General features: G+C 53.1%; 1 protein-coding gene across 1 annotated transcript; it reads right to left on the bottom strand.

The window, feature by feature from the left end:
• Positions 1–1,761: 1,761 nt before the first annotated feature.
• On the bottom strand, positions 1,762–12,540 carry LOC131095068 (uncharacterized). The gene is made up of 5 exons (XM_058042656.1): positions 12,016–12,540; positions 6,791–6,827; positions 5,791–6,021; positions 2,923–2,972; positions 1,762–2,094 (listed from the first exon to the last, which is right to left on the bottom strand). The coding sequence occupies exons 1-5, from the start codon at positions 12,538–12,540 to the stop codon at positions 1,762–1,764; spliced, it is 1,176 nt and encodes a 391-aa protein (XP_057898639.1).
• Between the last annotated feature and the right edge of the window lie 7,366 nt (positions 12,541–19,906).

Raw genomic sequence — 19,906 nt, forward strand, 5'->3', positions numbered from 1 at the left:
TCCTAAGGTGGGGACAGGGCCCGGTGTCACCTGCAGGTGACGAGGTGTGGTCATGGTGGTGAGCCCAGCCCAGCGGGGAGGGTGGGATGGAGCAGGAGCTGGGCTCTGCTGGGCGTTTAATCAGCTCTAATTAACCCTGAGCAGTAATTGGGCACCAATCAGAGTGGGCCGGAGGGAGGGATTCGAGTCCTGCCAGGTTTTGTGGGTGAACCCCCCTCCTGTTGGTTTTCCTCCTTTTCCATAGGATTGCTCCGATGCTGGGATCTCCTTCCAGGCTTTTCCTGCTCCTCCTTCCAAGCCAGGAACATCCTGGGATGAGTGAGGACCAAGCCCAGCTCCACCAATTTACCTCCATGAGGCAAAAATATCCCCAGGTCTCCTTTGGTCCCCATACTCCAGTGGTGTCTCCTCGGGGTGCTTTAAAAATGCAGCTTTGAAGGCTTGGAGGGGGTGGTTGGGGCAGATTTTCTCTTTTTTTTTTTTTTTCCTCATAAAAAGCAAAAAATCTCAACCCTGCTGAAATCTCAGCCCCTTCACCCCGGTTATTAACAGGGAAAAAATGAAAAAAATCCCTGCTAATTATTTGATTATTTGATATCAGCCTGTACAGAAATAACGAACCCAGAGTGGCAATTCCTGGGGGAAAATTAAAAGTTCATTTTTGTTGGGAGCTCATCTCCAGCTCATTTGGAGTCAACAGCAGAATTCCCATGTGCTTTTTGGGGGGGTGGACACACCAAAAATGCACCTCAGGGAGGTGGATTTTCAGAGAGATTTTTCTGCACTGTAAATATCCCAAAGGCGTTTTTTTCCCTGCTTACTGTCCCCTTTCTCACATAAACGGTTGTAACACCACAAAAACCCAATAAAAACCATCCAACCTGGTGCCTGCCTGGATTTTAGGAGCCTCCCAGCCCTAAAACCCCATCCTGGACTGTATCCTTGGTTCTGGAGAACATCCCAGCCCTAAAACCCCATCCTGGGCTGACTCTAGAGAAGATCCCAACCCTAAAACCCCATCCTGGACTGGTTCTGGAGTCCATCCCAGCCCTAAAACCCCATCCTGGGCTGTATCCCTGATTCTGGAGAAGATCCCAGCCCCAAACCCCATCCTGGTTCTGGAGAACATCCCAGCCCCAAAACCCCATCCTGGACTGTGTCCTTGGTTCTGGAGAACACCCCAGCCCCAAAAGCCCATCCTGGTTCTGCAGAAGATCCCACCCCTAAAACCCCATCCTGGACTGGCTCTGGAGTCCATCCCAGCCCTAAAACCCCATCCTGGGCTGTGTCCTTGGTTCTGGAGAACATCCCAGCCCCAAAACCCCATCCTGGGCTGTCTTCCTGATTCTGGAGAACATCCCAGCCCCAAAAACCCATCCTGGCTCTGATGAACATCCCAGCCCCAAAACCCATCCTGGGCTGCTTCCCTGGTTCTAGAGAACCTTCCAGCCCTAAAACCCCATCCTGGGTTGTGTCCTTGATTCTGGAGAACATCCCAGCCCCAAATCCCCATCCTGGGCTGATTCTGGAGAACATCCCAGCCCCAAAAGCCCATCCTGGGCTGCCTCCCAGCCTCTGGAGTGCAAGGAGACACCAACACCAGCAGGATTTAGAGAATGTGACTCTTTATTGGGCACAGCCCAGTCCTTGCCAGGCTCTGGAGGGCACCGGGGTGACTTCGGGACCCCCGGGAAGGTGACAGGGATCCGGTCCCCATGTGATCTTTGCTGCCAGAGCTGAGACAAGGCGATGGCCACGCTGTCACTTCATCTTCTGCTGGGGCATCTGCGGCACCTGCTGCTGCTGCTGCTGCTGGACCGGCATCTGGGGCTTCCCGTGGCAGCTGGAGCCACCAGAGCTGTGACAGCCGCCACCGCCTGAGCTGTGACAGCCACCACCACCAGAACTGTGACAGCCACCACCACCGGAGCTGTGACAGCCCCCAGAGCTGCCACCGGAGCTGTGACAGCCGCCACCACCGGAGCTGTGACAGCCACCACCGCCGGAACTGTGACAGCCGCTGCTGCTCTGGCGCTGCTGCCGGTGGCACTGGTCCTTGTCCTGGCGGGAGCACATGGCACTGTGCTGGGTCACCTGTGGGGACACAGTTTGTCCTTCCTGCTCCTGCTCTTCCAGGCAGCAGGAATCTGGGTGTTCCTTTTCCCACTCCAAGCCACATCCCACATTTCTGGAATCCCGGTGTTCCTTGTCCCAGTCCCAGCCAGATCCCACATTTCTGGAATCCAGGTGTTCCGTTTCCCAGTCCCAGCCAGATCCCAAATTTCTGGATTATTTTCCTCCCTGGCATTGTCCCACCGAAGGCGTTGGGGACACCCAGACCCTCCCTGGCTGGGACTGGGAAAAGGAATCCCAGTGTTCCTTGTCCCCGTCCCAGCCACATCCCACATTTTTGGATCACTTTCTTCCCGGGCATTGTCCCACTGAAGGCGTTGGGGACACCCAGACTTCCCAAAATCAGAGCCAAGACCCCAGACCCTCCCTGTCCCAGCCACGTCCCAAATTTCTAGATCCATTTCCCCTCTGGCATTGTCCCACCCAAGGTGATGGGGACACTCAGGCCATGCCTGGCTTTCCAAAATCAGAGCCAGGACCCCAGACCCTCTCTGGCTGGACTGGGAAAAGGAATCCCAGTGTTCCTTTTCCCAGTCCCAGCCAGATCCCACCTTTCTGGATTGTTCTCCTCCCTGGCATTGTCCCACCAAAGGTGGGAAGTTTGGAAGCCATGCCTGGTTTTCCAAAACCAGAGCCAAGGCTCCAGAGCCTCCCTCCACATCCCCACGTCTGCTCCCTCTGAACCCCTGGGCTCCCTCTTCACCCACCCCAGAACAAATCCCAGCCCCGTTCCAGATTTGGGGATCCAAACTCACCCCGCCAATGGCTCTGGAGCCCCCCAGCTCTTACCTGAGGCTGCTCGTGCACGAAGAGATGAAGAAGGATGAGAGGCAATGGAGCTTTTGGGGACAGCAGCACTTTTATACCCTCTCTGCACACCCCACATGGAGAAGCCCCTCCCTGTCCCGTTCATTTAATTCGCCGGTGGCTTTTAAATTTTTTTTTATTTTTTTTTGCCCTCCCCATTTCTGGGGCTCCTGGGGTGACTCACCTGATCCACTCTGGGATTGCCTCTCCTTGTAGGTCGCCTTTCCTGTCCACAGAGCTTTAATTGCTGTGCAGGGCTGGGCTGGGGGAGCCGTGGGTGGCCCCGGTTTCCCCAGGTCAGGTTTGGTGTCGATCACACCCCATGAGTGATTCAGGTTCAGGGGGAGAACGTGTCAGAAGATGTCTCATCCCCAAACCACAACTTCCCTCCAGGATGTCCTGAGGTTCTCTGGGCCTGCAACTCCCCCAAAAACCAAAATGGGCCCTGAAGTGGCAAAAACAGCTTTGGGAAAGGAGAAAACTCTGATTTAGCAGGAATTCCCTGCATGCTGAGGATGGTGAGGGGAATGTCCAGCGCTGTGGGCACACATGGCAAGAGGGTCTGGAGTTGGTCCAGAGAAGGGAATGGAGCTGAAGAATTCCTGAGGGAACTGGGGGAGCCCAGCCTGGAGAAAAGGGGGCTCAGGGGGAATTTCTGACCCTGCACAACTCTGACAGGAGGGTAAGGTTGGAATCAGGAGGAGTTTTTTCCTCAAAAGGGCAGCCAGGCCTTGGAAAAGGGGTTTGGAGTCACCTGGAGGTGTCCAAGGAAGGCCTGGCCATGACCCTCTGGGTTTGGGATAAGATGGGCACAGCTTGGACTGGATGGCCTTTGAGGGCTTTTCCAACCTCAGGGATTTTAGGATTTGCCTGGAATCACCTTTGGCTCATTCCTCTCAAAACTGATCAAAACACGGTGAGGCGATGAGGAAACTCCAAGGTTTCCTGCCATTGCCAAGACCTCAAGCAGCTGGAATTCTTATTTTTGGAAGGAATAAGCCCTGCCCTGGGTAACGATCCAGGATTAGCAAGGTGCTTAATTATGTGGTTGAGCCTCAACCTGGGAATGAATCCATGGTTTTATTCCAGGTGAGCGGCTCTGGTGCTGCTGGAGGAGGAGGAAGAGGAGGAGGGGGAAGAGGAAGAGGAGGAGGAGCCCTCGGCCACACACAGTTGTGGGCAACTGGCAGACCCCTGTGACTTTCTCCAGAGCTGCAGGAACACCCTTTTTGCATTTCCCCTGATCCCCAATTAGCTCCTAATTGGCCAGCAAATCCCGGATGCTCAGCCCCACACGGAGAACTCATGAGAGGCAATAATTTGGGATCCTCCCTGCACCTTTCTGCTGCGTGGGCTGGGAATTCTTTAGGAGCATGGAGCTTGTTTGGCTCTTTTCTGTCACTGATTATGGAAGACGTTGCAATCGTTAAAAAGGAAGCGAAAAAAGGCTGAAATCTGGATTTTCCCATCTGGAAAGTGGTTTTATTAGTGTGGAAAGGCTTGGAAAACACTGGGTGGGAAATATTTTCCTTCCTCCCCAGCTCGCCTGCCTTTGATTTGTCATTGTCCATGTTGATTTTATGGAGATGGAGACTGAGTGGTTCCTTCCATCCAAACCCCATCCACATTTGCTGGTACCGAAAACGAAGGATTTTGGGAAATTTGGGAGGACAGGGCAGGTGAATGAGCCAGGTGAGCAACCTGAAGCTTCTTTTGTGTTGCTAAACTCCTGCCATGATCTAGGACAGTGTCAGGACAAAATGTGCCTGGGTTTGGTCGCTGCTCCTCAATTGAGTTTTGTTCTGGCCTCAGCGGAAATGTGGTCAATGACCTCTGGGAAAAAAACACTCCAAGGAATTTTTGGCTCTTGGCATCTCCCTGTGTTCATTTCCCCGTGTTTTAATTGCTTTGGGTTTGTTAACAATGGGCACTTCTACATTCTGTGGTTGGCCACCTTGATGTGCCTTGAGTTTTGAGATGGGGGGCTCAAAGCAAACCCCAAATTTGGACCAAGAGCCTTCCCGAGCCATCCTTGCTCCAAAAATAGGGAGTGAGCTGCTGCCTGCACCCTCTTCAGCAATGCCAGAAATTTCTGATCCTCCTGACGCACTTGAGAACAATCTTATCACGGTAACATCCATTTCATGAATGGCAATACCGGAGCAATAAATTACCCAATTCATTTTAATTGCAAGCTGAGAAGAAATTTAGCAGCTCGTTGTGTAACCATCGAGCAACGCCCCTGGCACAACCCAGAGCTCGGGCAGGGCTGGGCACAGCGTTTCTAGAAAGGCTGGCTGGAGGTTTGCCACCAGCATATGGAGGTACCTTTCTCAGGGGCGGCGTTTTGGGGCCAAATGGCAAAAAAAAAGGAAATTCTTTGTCTATAGGACTCTTTGGTTCAAAACATCTTGGAAATTATGGATTGTGATGGCTAAAATTAAGTCACAGACTGATCCACACACAACAGTGCCAGCTGAGCAAAGCGTTTATTTCAGCACCCACAGACAAGCTCAGGACAGGTTACAGGACACACCAGGGGAGGGGAAGGACACATTGTCCTTGGGAATTGGAAATTCCTGGGCGCATGCAAAGCTTTCAGAACATGGCACAGGATGCAGGGCACTCCTGTGCATCACCTGCAGCTGGTGGGGCGATCACTTCATGTTTGAGGACACTTGGTAGATTTGCTGCTGGCACTCCTGCGGCTTCCCATGGCAGGATCCCCCACTGCTCCCATGGCAACCAGATCCGCTGCTGCCATGGCAACCAGAACCACTGCTGCCACGGCAACCAGATCCGCTGCTGCTTCCATGGCAACCAGATCCGCTGCTTCCATGGCAACCAGACCCGCCACTGCTTCCACGGCAACCAGATCCGCTGCTTCTGTGGCAACCAGATCCGCCACTGCTACCATGACAACCGGATCCACCACTGCTCCCATGGCAACCAGATCCGCTGCTCCTTTGGCAACTGGATCCACCACTGCTCCCGTGGCAACCGGATCCACTGCTGTGGCAGCAGGAGCGTTCCTGCTGGTGGCACTGGTCCTTGTCCTGGCGGGAGCACATGGCTGGAAACCTGCTGGAGAAAGTCATCCATGAGTGAGGGCAATGAGCAGGGACACTGGAAGTGTGCAAGGCTGTGGGAAAGGTTTTACAGCAATTTCTGTGAGCCAGAGAGAAGTTTGAGAAGAGGATCTGTGTTCAAGCCTGAAAGGATTTTCTATCATGGTTGTTGACACAGAAATCAATAAAGAAAGAAGGAGAAACGAGAGAAACCTGCAACTGCCTGTTCCAATGAGCACTTTGTCTCTCGTGACAAAAAGTGTACTTTATAAGTTTTGTAAAAATGTATAAAAGGCATGCATGGTGTAATCAAAATGGTTTGAGGCTCCCTGAAAATGGAAAGTTGCTTTGTATTCTCTCCGTCTCAACCACGACACAAGGCTGTGTTGGATGAGACTTGGAACACCTGGGGTGAGCTAGTGGGGGGTGTCCCTAAAATCAGTGAGCAGATTTTAAGGTCCCTTCTACCCCAACCCATTCCATGACTCCATAATTCCATGATTCCACGGTTCTAAGCCAGGTTCTTGAGCAGGAGAAGAGTTATCACCGCACACCTGCCCGTGGTGGCCCCTTTGGTCTTGTATATCAGAAAAGAGCGGGACAGACTCCAGAGCAAGACCTGCAGAGCCCTCAACCACCTGAGCCAGGAATTTTTACGTTTTCCCACTCAGCAGAAGGACTGAGATGGAGATAGGACATGAAAGAGAAGTCCCCAAGAGGTCAGGATTGGGGAGAAGCCGGAGAGCATTAGGAGAGTAAAAATCGGATGGGTCTGGACTCACCTGGATCAGAAGGAGCTCGAGAGGCGACGCTGAGGAGCTGAGACGCAGAGGAGCAACGCGAAGCATGGGCTTTTAAATGCTGACTTGGGCCTCTCCTCCGGAAACGAGCTGGGGCCCCACTGGAGGGACCTGATTGCTCAGCACCCCGAGCACTTGGCTAATTGGGAGTTTTTGCTGTGCTGTTTTGACACACGGAGCTGATCGATATCCTGACATCCCTCTCGTTACTCCATAAAAATGTTAATTGCCCACCACGCCTGGCCCGGTGGGGCGCAGGGCTGGGAGAGTTTGGGATGGTTTTTGTCACCTTTGATTGTGGCATTTTCCTGTTCCTTATGCCCAAATCCTGAATTGAGATGGGACAGGTGTTAGAGGGTGGGCAGGTGGGATTATGGGGTCTGATTGTGGGGTTGGAAAGGAAAGGCAAAAATAAAAGAGACAGGGGACAAAAAGGCTGTAGTGGTGGGTAGCAAAAATAACCATAATTGGACAGGGCATCAAAGAAACACCAAAAATTCCGAATAAAGTCAGCAAAGAAACAATAAAAGCAGTGCTGGGATTTTTCAAGCCAGTCATTTCTTTACTTTAGGGCTTTCAACCCAAACAAAAGGAATTCAAAGCCCGTAGGATGCAGAAAACATCTAGGTAGGAGTGGGAGGGCATCGGGATCTGTGTCTTACATGCTGTGCTTTGGGGACAAAAGTGTCTTTGTGCCTGTGGAGAGCTCCAGGTCTCATCTCCTGCAGGACTCTAGAGGCCAGTGTGATATTAAAACCAGCCTGGATTGAATGAAAATAAAACACAGAGTCCAGGAGACCCCCTGGTCCCCAGAGGAGCTGAATCACTGGAATTGATAGATGAGGAAATCTGAATGTGACTCGGGATATTTCACAAACATTGGGAGAATGGAAATCCTTGTGAAACTCATTATTCACGATTAATTACAGCCCTGATTCCGTGGTGGGGATAAACCTGTTCCATGGATGGAGGCAAACACCTGAGCAGGGCCCAGGGGGCACCCAGAGCTCGGGCAGGGCTGGGCACAGCGTTTCTAGAAAGGCTGGCTGGGGGTTTGACACCAGCACGTGGAGGTACCTCCCTCAGGGGCGGCGTTTTGGGGCCAAATGGCAAAAACATGGGTTTTTTTGTCTATAGAGCTTTTTGGCTCAATACTTCTCAGAAATTATGGACTGTGGTGGCTCAAATGAATTCACAGACTGATCCACACACACCAGTGCCAGCTGAGCAAAGTGTTTATTTCAGCACCCACAGACAAGCTCAGGACAGGTTACAGGACACACCAGGGGAGGGGAAGGACACATTGTCCTTGGGAATTGGAAATTCCTGGGCACGTGCGAAGCTTTCAGAACGTGGCACAGGATCCAGGGCACTCCTGTGGATCACCTGCAGCTGGTGGGGTGATCACTTGTTAACTGTGCTTCCTATGTTGATGAGACTGTTGCTATTACCATTGATGTTTCCTGTATTGAGCCCTTGGGTTCCACCTCCACTAGACGTGATCGTGTAATTGGATTGGCCATCGTTCTTTTGGCAATGGGATCCTCCACAGCCTGAGGATTCGTTGCTGAAGGAGGCAGACTGTTCCTTGCCCTGGTGGGAGGACATGGTTTGAGACCTGCTGGGAAAAGAAGGCAATGAGCAGGGACACTGCAAACGTCCAAGGCTGCATTGGATAGGATGTGGAGCACCCTGGGATGTGCTAGTGGGCCGTGTCCCTACAACCAGTGAGCAGATTTGAAGGTCCCTTCTAACCTAAGCCTTTCCTATTGATATTGCCAATATTGCGGACGGGACATGCCTTGGCTTGTCTGGACCCTGCTCTGAACCAAATAGTGGCAGCGGTAGTGTTTCACCCCAGAGACACTTTTGGCCAGCTGGATGTGTGGTGTTTCACCCCAGAGACACTTTTGGCCAGCTAGATCACCCCAAAGACACTTTCGGCCAGCTGTGTGTTGCAGCTGGCACATGGGGAGAAGTCCAGGCATGCAGGAGCTCTGGTGGTGGTGGGATGGAGCTTTCCCCCATGGAGGGGCTGCTCCTCAGGTTTCCCTCTGCCAGAAAAGCTTTAAGGCGATGGTGAAGGAAAGGAGTCGGTTCTGATGGAGGGTTTGGATGCAGAGCTTTATTCTGGCACACAGGCCTCTGAACGCAGCAACTCCTCCAACAGAACTCCCCGACCCCGTGGTTTCTGTTCCTTTTAACCCCGGGGAGAGGGGCAGGGAAGGGATAGGAATCCCACCAACCAGGTAGGGGAGAGGAGATCTCAAGGGACAAAGGTCACCTTCATGCCCGGGGGTAGAGGGCATCTTTTGCATCTGCCCTTCTGGACTTCCCGGATTGACAGGCAGTGCTTGGCAGGGCTCAGCGTGGGGAAAGGAGGGATGACTGACACACCTGGCAGGGAATTTTCAGGGGAGGGGCCCGAGGTTCTGAGGTAAACCACGAAATCACACTGCAACACTTTCCATTATTCCATAATTCCATGATTCCATGGCTCTAAACCAGGTTCTTGAGCAGGAGAAGAGTTATCACTGCCTGTGGTGGCCCCTTTGCATGAGCCTAGGTCTTGTACATCAGAGAGAAGTGAAAAGAGAAGAGAAGAGCTGGACAGACTCCAGAGCAAGACACGAAGAGCCCTCGGCCACCCGAGCCATGAATTTTTACCTTTTCCTACTTGGCAGGAGGAGTGAGATGAAGATAGGACATGGAAGAGAAGTGCCCAAGATCTCAGGACTGAGGGAACCCTGGAGAGCATTAGGAGAATAAAAATTGTATGGATTTGGACTCACCTGGATCAGAAGGATCTTGAGAGGCAAAGCTGAGAAGCTGAGACGCCGAGGAGCTGAGTCTCTTAGGAGCTGAGACGCTGAGGAGAAATGGGGAGCAGGGTCTTTTAAAGTCTGAATTGGATTTCTCTGGAAATGGGAGGGACCTGATGGCTCATTGTCCTGAGCGCTTGATTAAATACGAGTATTTGCACACCCCCCCCTCCTCCCTGCCATTCTTTTATTTGTTTTTGGAGCAGATTAATATCCTGACCTCCCTTTTGTTGCTCCGTAAAAATAATACTGCCTACCACACCTGGCCCTCACATGAGGGCCATGGGGCTGGGAGAGTTTGGGATGGTTTTTGTCACCTTTGATTGTGGCATTTACCTGTTCTTTATGCCCAATTCTGAACTAAGATGTTAGAGGGTGGGAAGGTGGGATTGAGGGGTGGGGTTGTAAAGGAAACCCAGAAATGAACAGGGAAGGGAACAAAAATGGCCGTGGTGGTGGGTAGCAAAAATAACCATAATTGGACAAGGCATCAAAGAAACACCAGAAATTCTGAATAAAGTCAGCAAGGAAGCACTAAAAGCAGAGCTGGGATTTTTCAAGCCTGTCCTTTCTTTATTTTAAGCCTTTCAACCCAAACGGAAGGAATTTAAAGCCCATAGGATTTAGGCAACATCTTGGTAGGAGTGGGAGGACATTGGGATCTGTGTCATGCATGCTCTGCTTTGAGGTCAAAAGTGTCCTTGTGCCCATGGAGAGCTTCAGGTCTCATCTCATGCCCGACTCTAGAGGCCCGTGTGATATTTAAACCAGCTTGGATTGAATGAAAATAAAACACAGAGTTCAGGAGACCCCCTGGTCCCCAAAGGAGCTGAATCACTGGAACTGATAGATGAGGAATTCCGAATTCCTCACTTGGCATATTTCACAAACATTGGCAGAATGGAAATCCTTGTGAAACTCATGATCCATGATTAATTACAGCCCTAATTCTGTAACAAGGATAAACCTGTTCCATCAATGGAGACAAACACGTGAGCAGGGCCCAGGGGGCACCTGGGCCCCCGTATGGGGCAGGATCATGCTGACCCTACAGGTGTCCCCTACAAAGCTCCTGTTCCTTGGAGAGGCATCCCTGGATCCACAGACACCATTCTGAGTGGAAATGGCTTTTTTTGGGGTCATTTGTTGCTTTTATGAAGGAATTGCCCTTGCAGAGTTTGGCAAGGGAGGCTTGAGGTTGTGTCACTGTCAGTGTTCACCCTAAAACCCCCACCCTGCACCTGTGTTTGCTTTTTCCCTTTTCCATCTGGAGAAATCCCCACCCTGGGAGTTGGCTGATGGTGCCGTGTTCCATGACCTGGTGTCAGGAGGGGATGGAGGCGTTCACCTGGGCTGGGGAGGTGCCAGGAGCTCTGAGCACGTGGTGCCGCGACTCACAGCAGCTCCACATCCCTGCTTGGCCCCAGAAATCCTCCCAGGGGGTTCCTCTCCCAGCCCTACCAGAAATTTGGGGGCTTTCAGAGCCATTCCCAAGTCCTCTTCCTGCCTTTTATCCCCAGGGCTTTTTTTGGAGGTTTATGGTGCCAATCCAGCTGCGCCTGTCACCTTGTGGTCCCAAACAGACCCTCTGCTTTTCCCCTCTCCGTTAAAATGTGGATTTTCTTTACGCAACTTCATTAATATTTAATTACCCCCTTGCATAAACACCCCGTGATGAAAACTGTTACTTTACCAACCAGGAAATTGCCTGGAGTGGGGACGAGCAGCCACCAGGTGGAACCACCCGGAGCCTCCTTGTGAGGCCGCTGCAAACCCAGCTCTGGCCACCAGAAGGACCAGGAGCCACTCAGAGGGATGAGGAGATAAAAACACAGACGCGAGGGGGTTTTGAGCCAGCATTTTTTATTTATTGCCTCCACATCTGCTGTGAAACGAGGTGAAAAGCATTTTAAATTTCACAGCATCAGCGGGTCACAACTTCAGAGCGCGTTACAAGCAGGGGGACAGAGCAGAGATGGGTGAAAAGCAGGACAGGGAGGGGGGACAGGGACAATTCCCTTTGTTCCCCCTCACTCCTCACGTCCTTTATTTGATCTTCCGGGCTGGCACTTTGCAGACTTGCTTCTGCTGCTGGCGGGGGATGCCCTTGGCCACGGGGACACAGCCCTGCTGGACTGGAGCGGGACATGGACAAGGACAGGTCTGGACTGGAGGGGGACAGGTCTGGACTGGGGGGGGACAGCTCTTCACTGGGATGCTCTTCACGGGAGGGGGACAGGGACAGGGACACACCTGCACTGGTGGAGGACAGGTCTGGACTGGGATGCTCTTCACGGGAGGGGGACAGGGACGGGGACAGACCTGCACTGATTGGGGACAGCTCTGCACTGGGATGCTCTGCACTGGTTGGGGACAGCTCTGCACCGGGATGCTCTGCACGGGGGTCCCACAGCACGGCTTCCCCCCTTGGACCACTGTCCCGTGGCACCTCTCGGAGCACACAGACCTCCCATAACCCTGGCACCCCCCTGAACCCCCATAGCTGTACGTGGGTCTCCTGACACAGCTGGACCCTCCTCCATGGCATGAACTCGAGGAGCCCTGGCACCTCTCAGCACACACAGACCTCCCATAACCCTGGCACCCCCCTGAGCCCCCATAGCTGTAGGTGGGCCTCCTGACACAGCCGTCCCCCCCTCCATGGCACGAGCTGGAGTAGCCGTGGCAGCGCTCGGCGCAGCGGGGCTGTCGGTAGCCGTAGTGCCGGTAGTCGTGGCCCCTCATGCCCTCGCAACCCTCGCCGTGGCAGCCCGAGGAGCCGCCCGAGGAGCAGCAGGTGGAGTAACCGTAGCGGAAGGGCGTGCGCCGCGTGTCCAGCCAGGAGCCAGAGGGGTCGTACCAGGTGGAGTTCAGGTTGAAGAAGGATTCTCTTCCTGAGGAGTAAATCATGGTGGGGATGTGGGGGAAAACCTGGAAAAGAGATGGGTTGGTGTTAGTGTCTCCTCTGGTTCTGTTTGATTTCCCATGGGGTTTATCCTGAGGGCTTGGATCCAGAGGAAATTCCTGCAGTTGCCCAACGCTGGTGAGATTGCATCCAAATTCCATCCAAACCCTCTTTCGGAACTTGCCTTTTCCGTTTTTCACCTCCAAGAGCAAAACCAACCACAAGGCACCACCACACGTGGTGGCATCGCTGTAAATTCCACCCCAGGTCCCTCAAGAGGCTCTCCCATGTTAGAGAGTGGTCTGAAGGTCCAGGTGTCACCTCCCAAATCCAGACCCCCCATCCAAGAAGAGATGAGCCTCACCAGATGTCAAATGAAGACAGGCACTGCCCAGGGGAGCAGAATGTGAGAGGCCAAGGGGCCAAGGGCTTTTATAGAGCTCCGAGAGTTCCCCTGAACATGAAACACGCAGCAGGAACGAGGATTAAATTATTTATTGGCAAAACATCTCCTCCATTTGGATGCTGTTCCCAGTGCCTGGCATGTTCTGCTTGACTCACCATTTCTGATAAGCATCTTTTAATTATAACATCGCTCCCCAGCGGGGCACATAAAAGACTTGAGACGGTCTAAGCCCCATTTTGGATGTGTGAGGCAGGTAATAAAGGACTTATTCACCCTCTGCAGGGTGACCTGTGAGTCAGGAGCTCTGAGCCTCCCCTCCTGCTGCCCGTGAGGAGCATTTCCAGGTGAAGCACGAGCAGGTGATGGGAAGAGCCAACTCAGAGTCACCAAAAGCAAATTGTGCCCGTCGGTTTCCGTGATGCAGGGGTTGGCTCTGGGCATGAGGCAGCCAGGATGGGCAGGGCCTGACACGGCTTTTCCAGGGAATTTCTGGCTGCCTCATTCCTGGAAGTGTCCAAGACCAGTTTGGACAGGGCTGGGATGGTGGGAGGTGCCTGTGGGAGTTGCAGTGAGATGATCCCTAAGGTCCCCTCTAGCCCAAACCTTTCCATGATTCTTTTTATTCTCCATTCCAGACTCGCCCCTCCTCTCACCCCCAAGTTGGCTTTTTGAGGTCCCTCCCAACCTAATCCTTTCCATGATTCTGTTTTCTCCCCATTTCTTCATTCCAGAATTGCCCCTCATTTCACCCCCAAGCTAATTTTTTGAGATCACTCCCAACCCAAACCATTCCATGATTCTGTTTCCTCTCCATTTCTGCGTTCCAGATTTGCCCCTCCCCTCATCCCCAAGTTGGTTTTTTTGAGGTCCCTCCCAATCCAAACCACTCCACAATTCCATGCTTCTGCCCCAACTTTTGTGAGGTTTTTGTCACAATCTCCCCCAGCAGCCTCGGGGTTAAACTGGGGGAGGTTTGGACTGGGTGGATGAAAAAGGGGCTGATTCTGGAGCTGGTGATCTTTAACAGCTTCATTAAAACCCTGGATTATGGGATGTACTTGGAAAATCCTCAAATTGGGGTGAGGGGCTGGGATGGGGGAACTGGGAGGGGGGAACTGGGATTGGGAACTGGAATGGGGGAACTGGGATGGGGGACTGGGATGGAGGAACTGGGATGGGGAACTGGGATGGGTAGGGGAACTGGGATGGAGGAACTGGGATGGAGGAACTGGGACAGAGGAACTGGGATGGGGGAACTGGGATGGGGGACTGGGATGGGGGAACTGGGATTGGGAACTGGAATGGGGAACTGGGATGGAGGAACTGGGATAGGGGAACTGGGATGGGGGAACTGGGATGGATAGGGGAACTGGGATGGGGGAACTGGGATAGGGGAACTGGGATGGGGGAACTGGGATGGATAGGGGAACTGGGATGGGGGAACTGGGATAGGGGAACTGGGATGGGGGAACTGGGATGGATAGGGGAACTGGGATGGGGGAACTGGGATGGGGGAACTGGGATGGGGGAACTGGGATGGGAGGGCTGTGAGAAGGAGCTTGGGAGACAAACTGGACCAAATCAGATCTGGAAGCGAGGGCTGAGCTGGCCCTTGGTCTGTGGGCCCTGAGTCACCGTTCTGGGAACTGGGAAGAAAATCCCTAATAAAACAAGGCCTCTCCCAAGGTAAATTTCACAGGTAAGTGGTTTTTTATTTGGAAGGAGACACGAGAAAAAGAAATTGCTGTGGTGAAGAAAATGAGGATAAATTTCCTTTTTTGCCCTTCCCAGCTCTCCGTGGTGGTTGTGTGAGGACATGCCCGGGTCATGCCGAGGCAACACAAAGAAATTAGATTATTTATTTTCACGCCCTTTCTGGTAGGCTTTTTTGGCAAAGCGAGGAGAAGCAGCAGGTTACCCTCGTTCCTGCGCCTTCCTGCAGGAGCGAAAAGGCATCCCCGGCATGCACAGCCACCCCTCCCGTGCCGGGCCACGCGCTCATTATCATAATTAACATGTAAATGAGGATGCGCACTGCTCCCATTCGGAGGATGAAGGCGCAGGGCAGATGTTGGTGCCCGGCTCTGCCCATGCCGAACTCCCGGGATGGGTAAACCACGGTGGGGAAGATTTTCCAACCTGGAGAAACCCCTGAGGGCAGAGCTGAAACCTTGATTCCGATTGTACGAGTTCCCTCGGGAGAGTTTGAATGGTTTTCAGCATCTCATTGCAATGTTGGTGGGCAAGAAAGAGAGGAACCGAGAGTTTGCTAAATTATTTTCAACTTTATTCTTGATTTTCCGACCTGGAAAAACCCCTGTGGGCAGAGCTGAAACACTGACTCCGATTTAAATGTGGGAGTTTCCTCGGGAGAGTCTGAATGGCTTTCATCATCTTCTCGTTGTGATGTCGGTGGTCAAAAAAGAGAGGAACTGAGAGTTTGCTAAATAATTTTAAACTTTATTCTTGAATACACGGGGAGGAGATAAAGCTGCAGGAGTCTGCGATGCTCCTGCCATTACAGTGGTTCCTTTTTTCTTGCCAAGTCCTGGAGCTGCCTCCCAACAACCTTGGAGGTGAAGTCCAGGAGAGCAGATCCACGGTGGTTCCTCCGTGTCCGAGCAGCCTCAGGAGGGGGAATCCCCAGGGAAAACCAAAACCCGGCAAGCGGAGGATGCCCAGAATTTAAAAATTTAAAGTGTCAGTGCCGGGGCCAAGCAGGGCATTCCCAAACCTGACGTGCAAAAAAAGCAGCAGCGAGCTCAGAGCATCCCTTGGGCCGGGGGGTGAACCCCCCCAAACCCAACCAGGAGCTGGGGAGGGGTCCCTGGGCTCAGTTCTTCACGCAGAGGGGCACCAGCGTCACCTGCTTCTGCTGCTGGTGGCCGGGGTGAGGCGGCAGGGGGACAACGGGGGGACAGCAGCGCTGGGAGGGCCGGGGGCAGCAGGGCACGGGCCGGGGGCAGCAGGGCACGGGCCGGGGGCACCGCTGGATGCAGGGACAGCGATGATGCAGCGGCTGCAGCACCACCGGGGGCTCCTCATCCTCCTCGGGACGTTGCTCCACTCGCCTGCGGGGCTTGCCCGGGTCGGGCTCCGGGCACGGCGGGCACGGGCGGTGCTGCTCCAGAGGCCGCCGGTGGATCCTCACGGGCGGGGGGCACGCGGGGGGCACCGGGCTCACCTCCACCCGCCGCCGGGGCTTGCAGCTCTGCGGGGCTGGGCAGCAGGAGGGCCGGGGTGGGCACAGATCGCCGGGGTGGCAGCTCTGGGTGGAGCCCTCGGTGTCGTGGCTGAGGGTGCCGGGGTTGGGGCAGATCTCGGGGGGGTTGGGGCAGGTTTTGGGGGGATCGTGGCAGTGCTCGGTGGAGCTGGAAGGTGTTCTGTGCTGGCACAGGTCGTGGTCGGTGCCGCCTTTGTGCTGGAGCATCCTGGGGCAGAGATCACAGAATCGGGGAGTTATTGAGGGTGGGAAAGAATTCCAGGGTCATCCAGTCCAGCCTGAGATGGATCAACATCACCCAGCCAGGAGCACTGAGTGCCACATCCAGGAATTCCTCGGGCATCTCCAAGGACGGGCACTCCAAATCTCCCTGGGCAGCCCCTGCCAAGCCCTGACCCCTTTCCAGGAGGAAATTCCTCCCGAGTCCAACCCGAGCCTGCCCTGGCACAGATTTTCCCCTCCTGTCCCTGTCCCCTGGGAGCAAAGCCAGACTTCCCCGCTGTCCCCTCCTTGTGCAGAGCCCAAAATTCCCCCTGAGCCTCCTTTTCTCCAAGCTGAGCCCCCCCAAAAATCCCCCAGGAGCTGCTTCTCCCATGACTCACAAATCCTTTGAGGGTGACCAAGCCCTTGGGCATAAACAACCTGGGAAAACGCAAACAAAAAACCTACGCGTCTTTTTTGTTTCTTTGTTTTTTTAGTATTTCCAAGGAATCGGAGAGAATCCAACTCACCCTGCGAGCAGAAACGGACGGGCTGAGCAGGGAATCGGAGTCCTGAGCACAGAGAGCCGGGGCTGGAAGCTTTTATATGGGCCGAGCTGTGCAGGGAATGAGGCACGTCCTGGGAATGAATAGCTGAGCACTGAGGCCTCTGCCGTGTGTGTGTGTGTGTGTGTGTTTGTTCCTGGAGCTCTCTGTCGGGTTAATCAGCCCCAATTAACGCCTGGCCTGGTGTGGGCAGTGTTCTGCAGAGGCTGTGGCCATTATCTCATTAGTCCTGGTCGTGCTCGGATGGGCTCCTGCCCCGCGTTAGTCAGACGGGATCCTGGGATGGGATGCGGATACCTGGGATGCCGGGATGCTGAGTGATGTGCCCAGAAGGGGACTCTGGTGGAGGTGGGAAAACCACAAAAAAGCCCAGGAGTCCTTCCAGAGGAACGGGAGGGAATCCAGGCTGGCCCCAGCACCGGGTGTGAGATGGAAAACCGGGATTTCTGGGGGAAACGGGCACAGGGGGACAGTGGCAGCTTGAGGATGGGATGTTTGGAGCTTTATTCCCTGATTTAAATTGATTAAATTAAATTAATTCGTGGAGCACCTTGGCTACGGCAAGGAAAAGCCTTTTATGTGTGGAGGATCTGGAATGGGGTCACCAGAGGAGCGATGACCTCACGCAGAAACAATTCCAGGCTCTGCCAAGCACCATGTCCAGCTTTCTGGCATTTTTGCTTTGTGGAGCTGCTCCAGTTTGCATTTCTGTGGCCGAGACGTTTTTGAAGGACCAGGAAAATTCCTCTCCCAGGAGCCCCGCGGGGCTCCAAAGGCATTTCCATGTGGAGTAAGGGATGCTCGGAGCTCTGTCCGGTGGAATTTGGGTTTGAATCACTGGGAAAAGCATCCGCAGAATTCGGGGGTGTGGCTCCAGGGCTGCGCTGGCACCTGACACGGCTCTGCTGTAATTTATTCATTTATTCCGTAGCTACAGGAGAAGTGGAATTGCCTGGCAGGAGGCCACGGGATTTGTGTGGAAAGATGAAAAAGACCTCGGGATCTGTTAGGGCCCAGCAGGATTTTAGGTTTAGAACTCATTGCCAGAGCCCGAAGTTGATGCTGTGTTTGGATTTTTTTTCACATTAAAGGAATTTTGGAGCCACTTCCCTTCCTGAGGATTTCACAAATCCCCGAGTGTGAATATTGAATTTCTGATCTGGTCTCTTAAAGTTTCCCACATTTTAGTAGAATCCAGAGGAAATGACTCAGTGTTTTTGGATCCTTCAGGCTGGACCTAAATCTGATCAGCCTGGGCTAGTGGGAGGTGTCCCTGTCAATGGCAGGGGTGGGACTGGATGAGATTTAAAGTCCCTTCTAACCTGAACCACCCTGGTCTATTTAATAATTTTAAAACCTCTAAAAGCTCAGCAAGAGCTTTTAAATGTGGGAAGATTCCCATTAGGAATGGAAGACCTCCAGCTCTGGCTTTAGGACCACAGAGATGCTTTGGTCTCAAACTGGATCTCAAATCAGCAGGAGAAAAATTAATTAAACTGATTAAACGAATGAATTAAACTGTCATCCCTTGCTGAGGTGACATTTTTCACTTGCAAGTCCCATTTTCCCCCAGGTGAACCCAAAGAGTTCACCGGGTACACCGGGGCGTTGTCGTCACAGAATGCCAAACATGCAAAATTAATTACATTAATCAATTAGGCAAACGCTAAACACATCCCACACTACTGTTTAAGGGATAAAGAGAAATGAATAAACATAATCCAGGAGTTTGCAGGGTCAGAAGTTACAAATTTTATTGTCTTTCATGGCTAATTGGGGATTAAAGAAAGAGAAGGGAGAAGGAAACTGTCCCATCACCAAGAGGGGAAGGAAGAGCAGCGCCAGAAACTCGCTGGGCAGCAGCTTCAGGGCACAGCCAGGGGACTAAAGGCAGCAAAAAGAAGTTCTAGGTGTCCAAACACAGCAGGAGGAGTGTTTGGGTTGGGATCCATGTCCAAAGCCATGTCCAAATCCGTGTCCAAGCTGGAGATCCACCAGGTGAGCTCAGTTGCCGCCGCAGCAGCCGCCGCAGCAGCCGCTGTTGTTGTTGCTGATGGTGTAGCAGCAGGACATGGGCATGCAGCAGGACTGCACGGGCATGCAGCAGGGGCTGCAGCACTGCATGGGGCTGCAGCACATGGGGGTCTTGCAGCAGCGGGGGCTGCTGTAGCAGCACACGGAGTAGCTATTTCCGCCGCCGCAGCATCCGTTGGGCATCTTGGGTGTGGTGGGAGAGGAGGCGGAGCTGGAAGGAGCAGAGAGAGGCTGTGAGGGGGAGCAGCAGGTTTGGAATTTGGGGTGGATTCAAGGCTCTGGTTATTCATTCAGTTTTGGGCGTTCTAGGAGGGCAAACCCATGGGTGTCCTGTTTGGAAATGGTGGCAGCAGTTCTGGGTTTTTCCCATGGTGCAGGGGCCCAACGACTCATTCTGGTGTCTTAGGAGGAGCAACCCACTCTGGACCCTTCTGGAATGTTCTCCTTGCCCTTCCCCTGCATGGCCCTGTTGATAGCTCCAGAACCTCCCGGAACATTCCCAGCTCATCCCCGAAACTCCTCATGCAGAGTCCATAAAACCCCGACCCAAGTCCCATCCTAGACCCTCAAAAATACTTAGATCTGCTATAAATATCAGATATCCAAATTTCAGATACCCAAAATTCCCTTTTGGGAGGCAAAGGAAGGGTTAGAAGTTCTCACTTACCCTGCTGAAGAGTGAGGAGAGCTGAAGGTAGGAGAAGACGAGCGAATGAAGCGAGCTGGGCTCGGAGCCCTTTTATACTCCCGGCCATCCTTCCTCCTGGAAGTGAGACAGCCATTGACCATTCCAGCTTCCCTGTTTATCCATCCAAACCCATATTTTTTAGCCATAGGTGTCGCCTGGAATTTGCATTTCACCTCATTACTGGTGATCCACCACGCTCCTTCTGCCTCGTCATGGTTTAGCCTGGAGATAATCAAAGGGCTCCCATGAATTT

Source organism: Melospiza georgiana, chromosome 33, assembly GCF_028018845.1.
Source record: "Melospiza georgiana isolate bMelGeo1 chromosome 33, bMelGeo1.pri, whole genome shotgun sequence".
NCBI classification, from domain to species: domain Eukaryota; kingdom Metazoa; phylum Chordata; class Aves; order Passeriformes; family Passerellidae; genus Melospiza; species Melospiza georgiana.

Bases quoted from the DNA above. Each gene is read 5' to 3' on its own strand.
- LOC131095068 (XM_058042656.1), bottom strand. From the start codon at position 12,540: ATGATTTACTCCTCAGGAAGAGAATCCTTCTTCAACCTGAACTCCACC. The intron at 6,022-6,790 runs GTGAGTCCAGAC...TTTCTCCAGCAG, and splicing joins TCGAGCTCCTTCTGATCCAG to GTTTCCAGCCATGTGCTCCC. The intron at 2,095-2,922 runs GTAAGAGCTGGG...GTGTCCCCACAG, and splicing joins TCGTGCACGAGCAGCCTCAG to GTGACCCAGCACAGTGCCAT.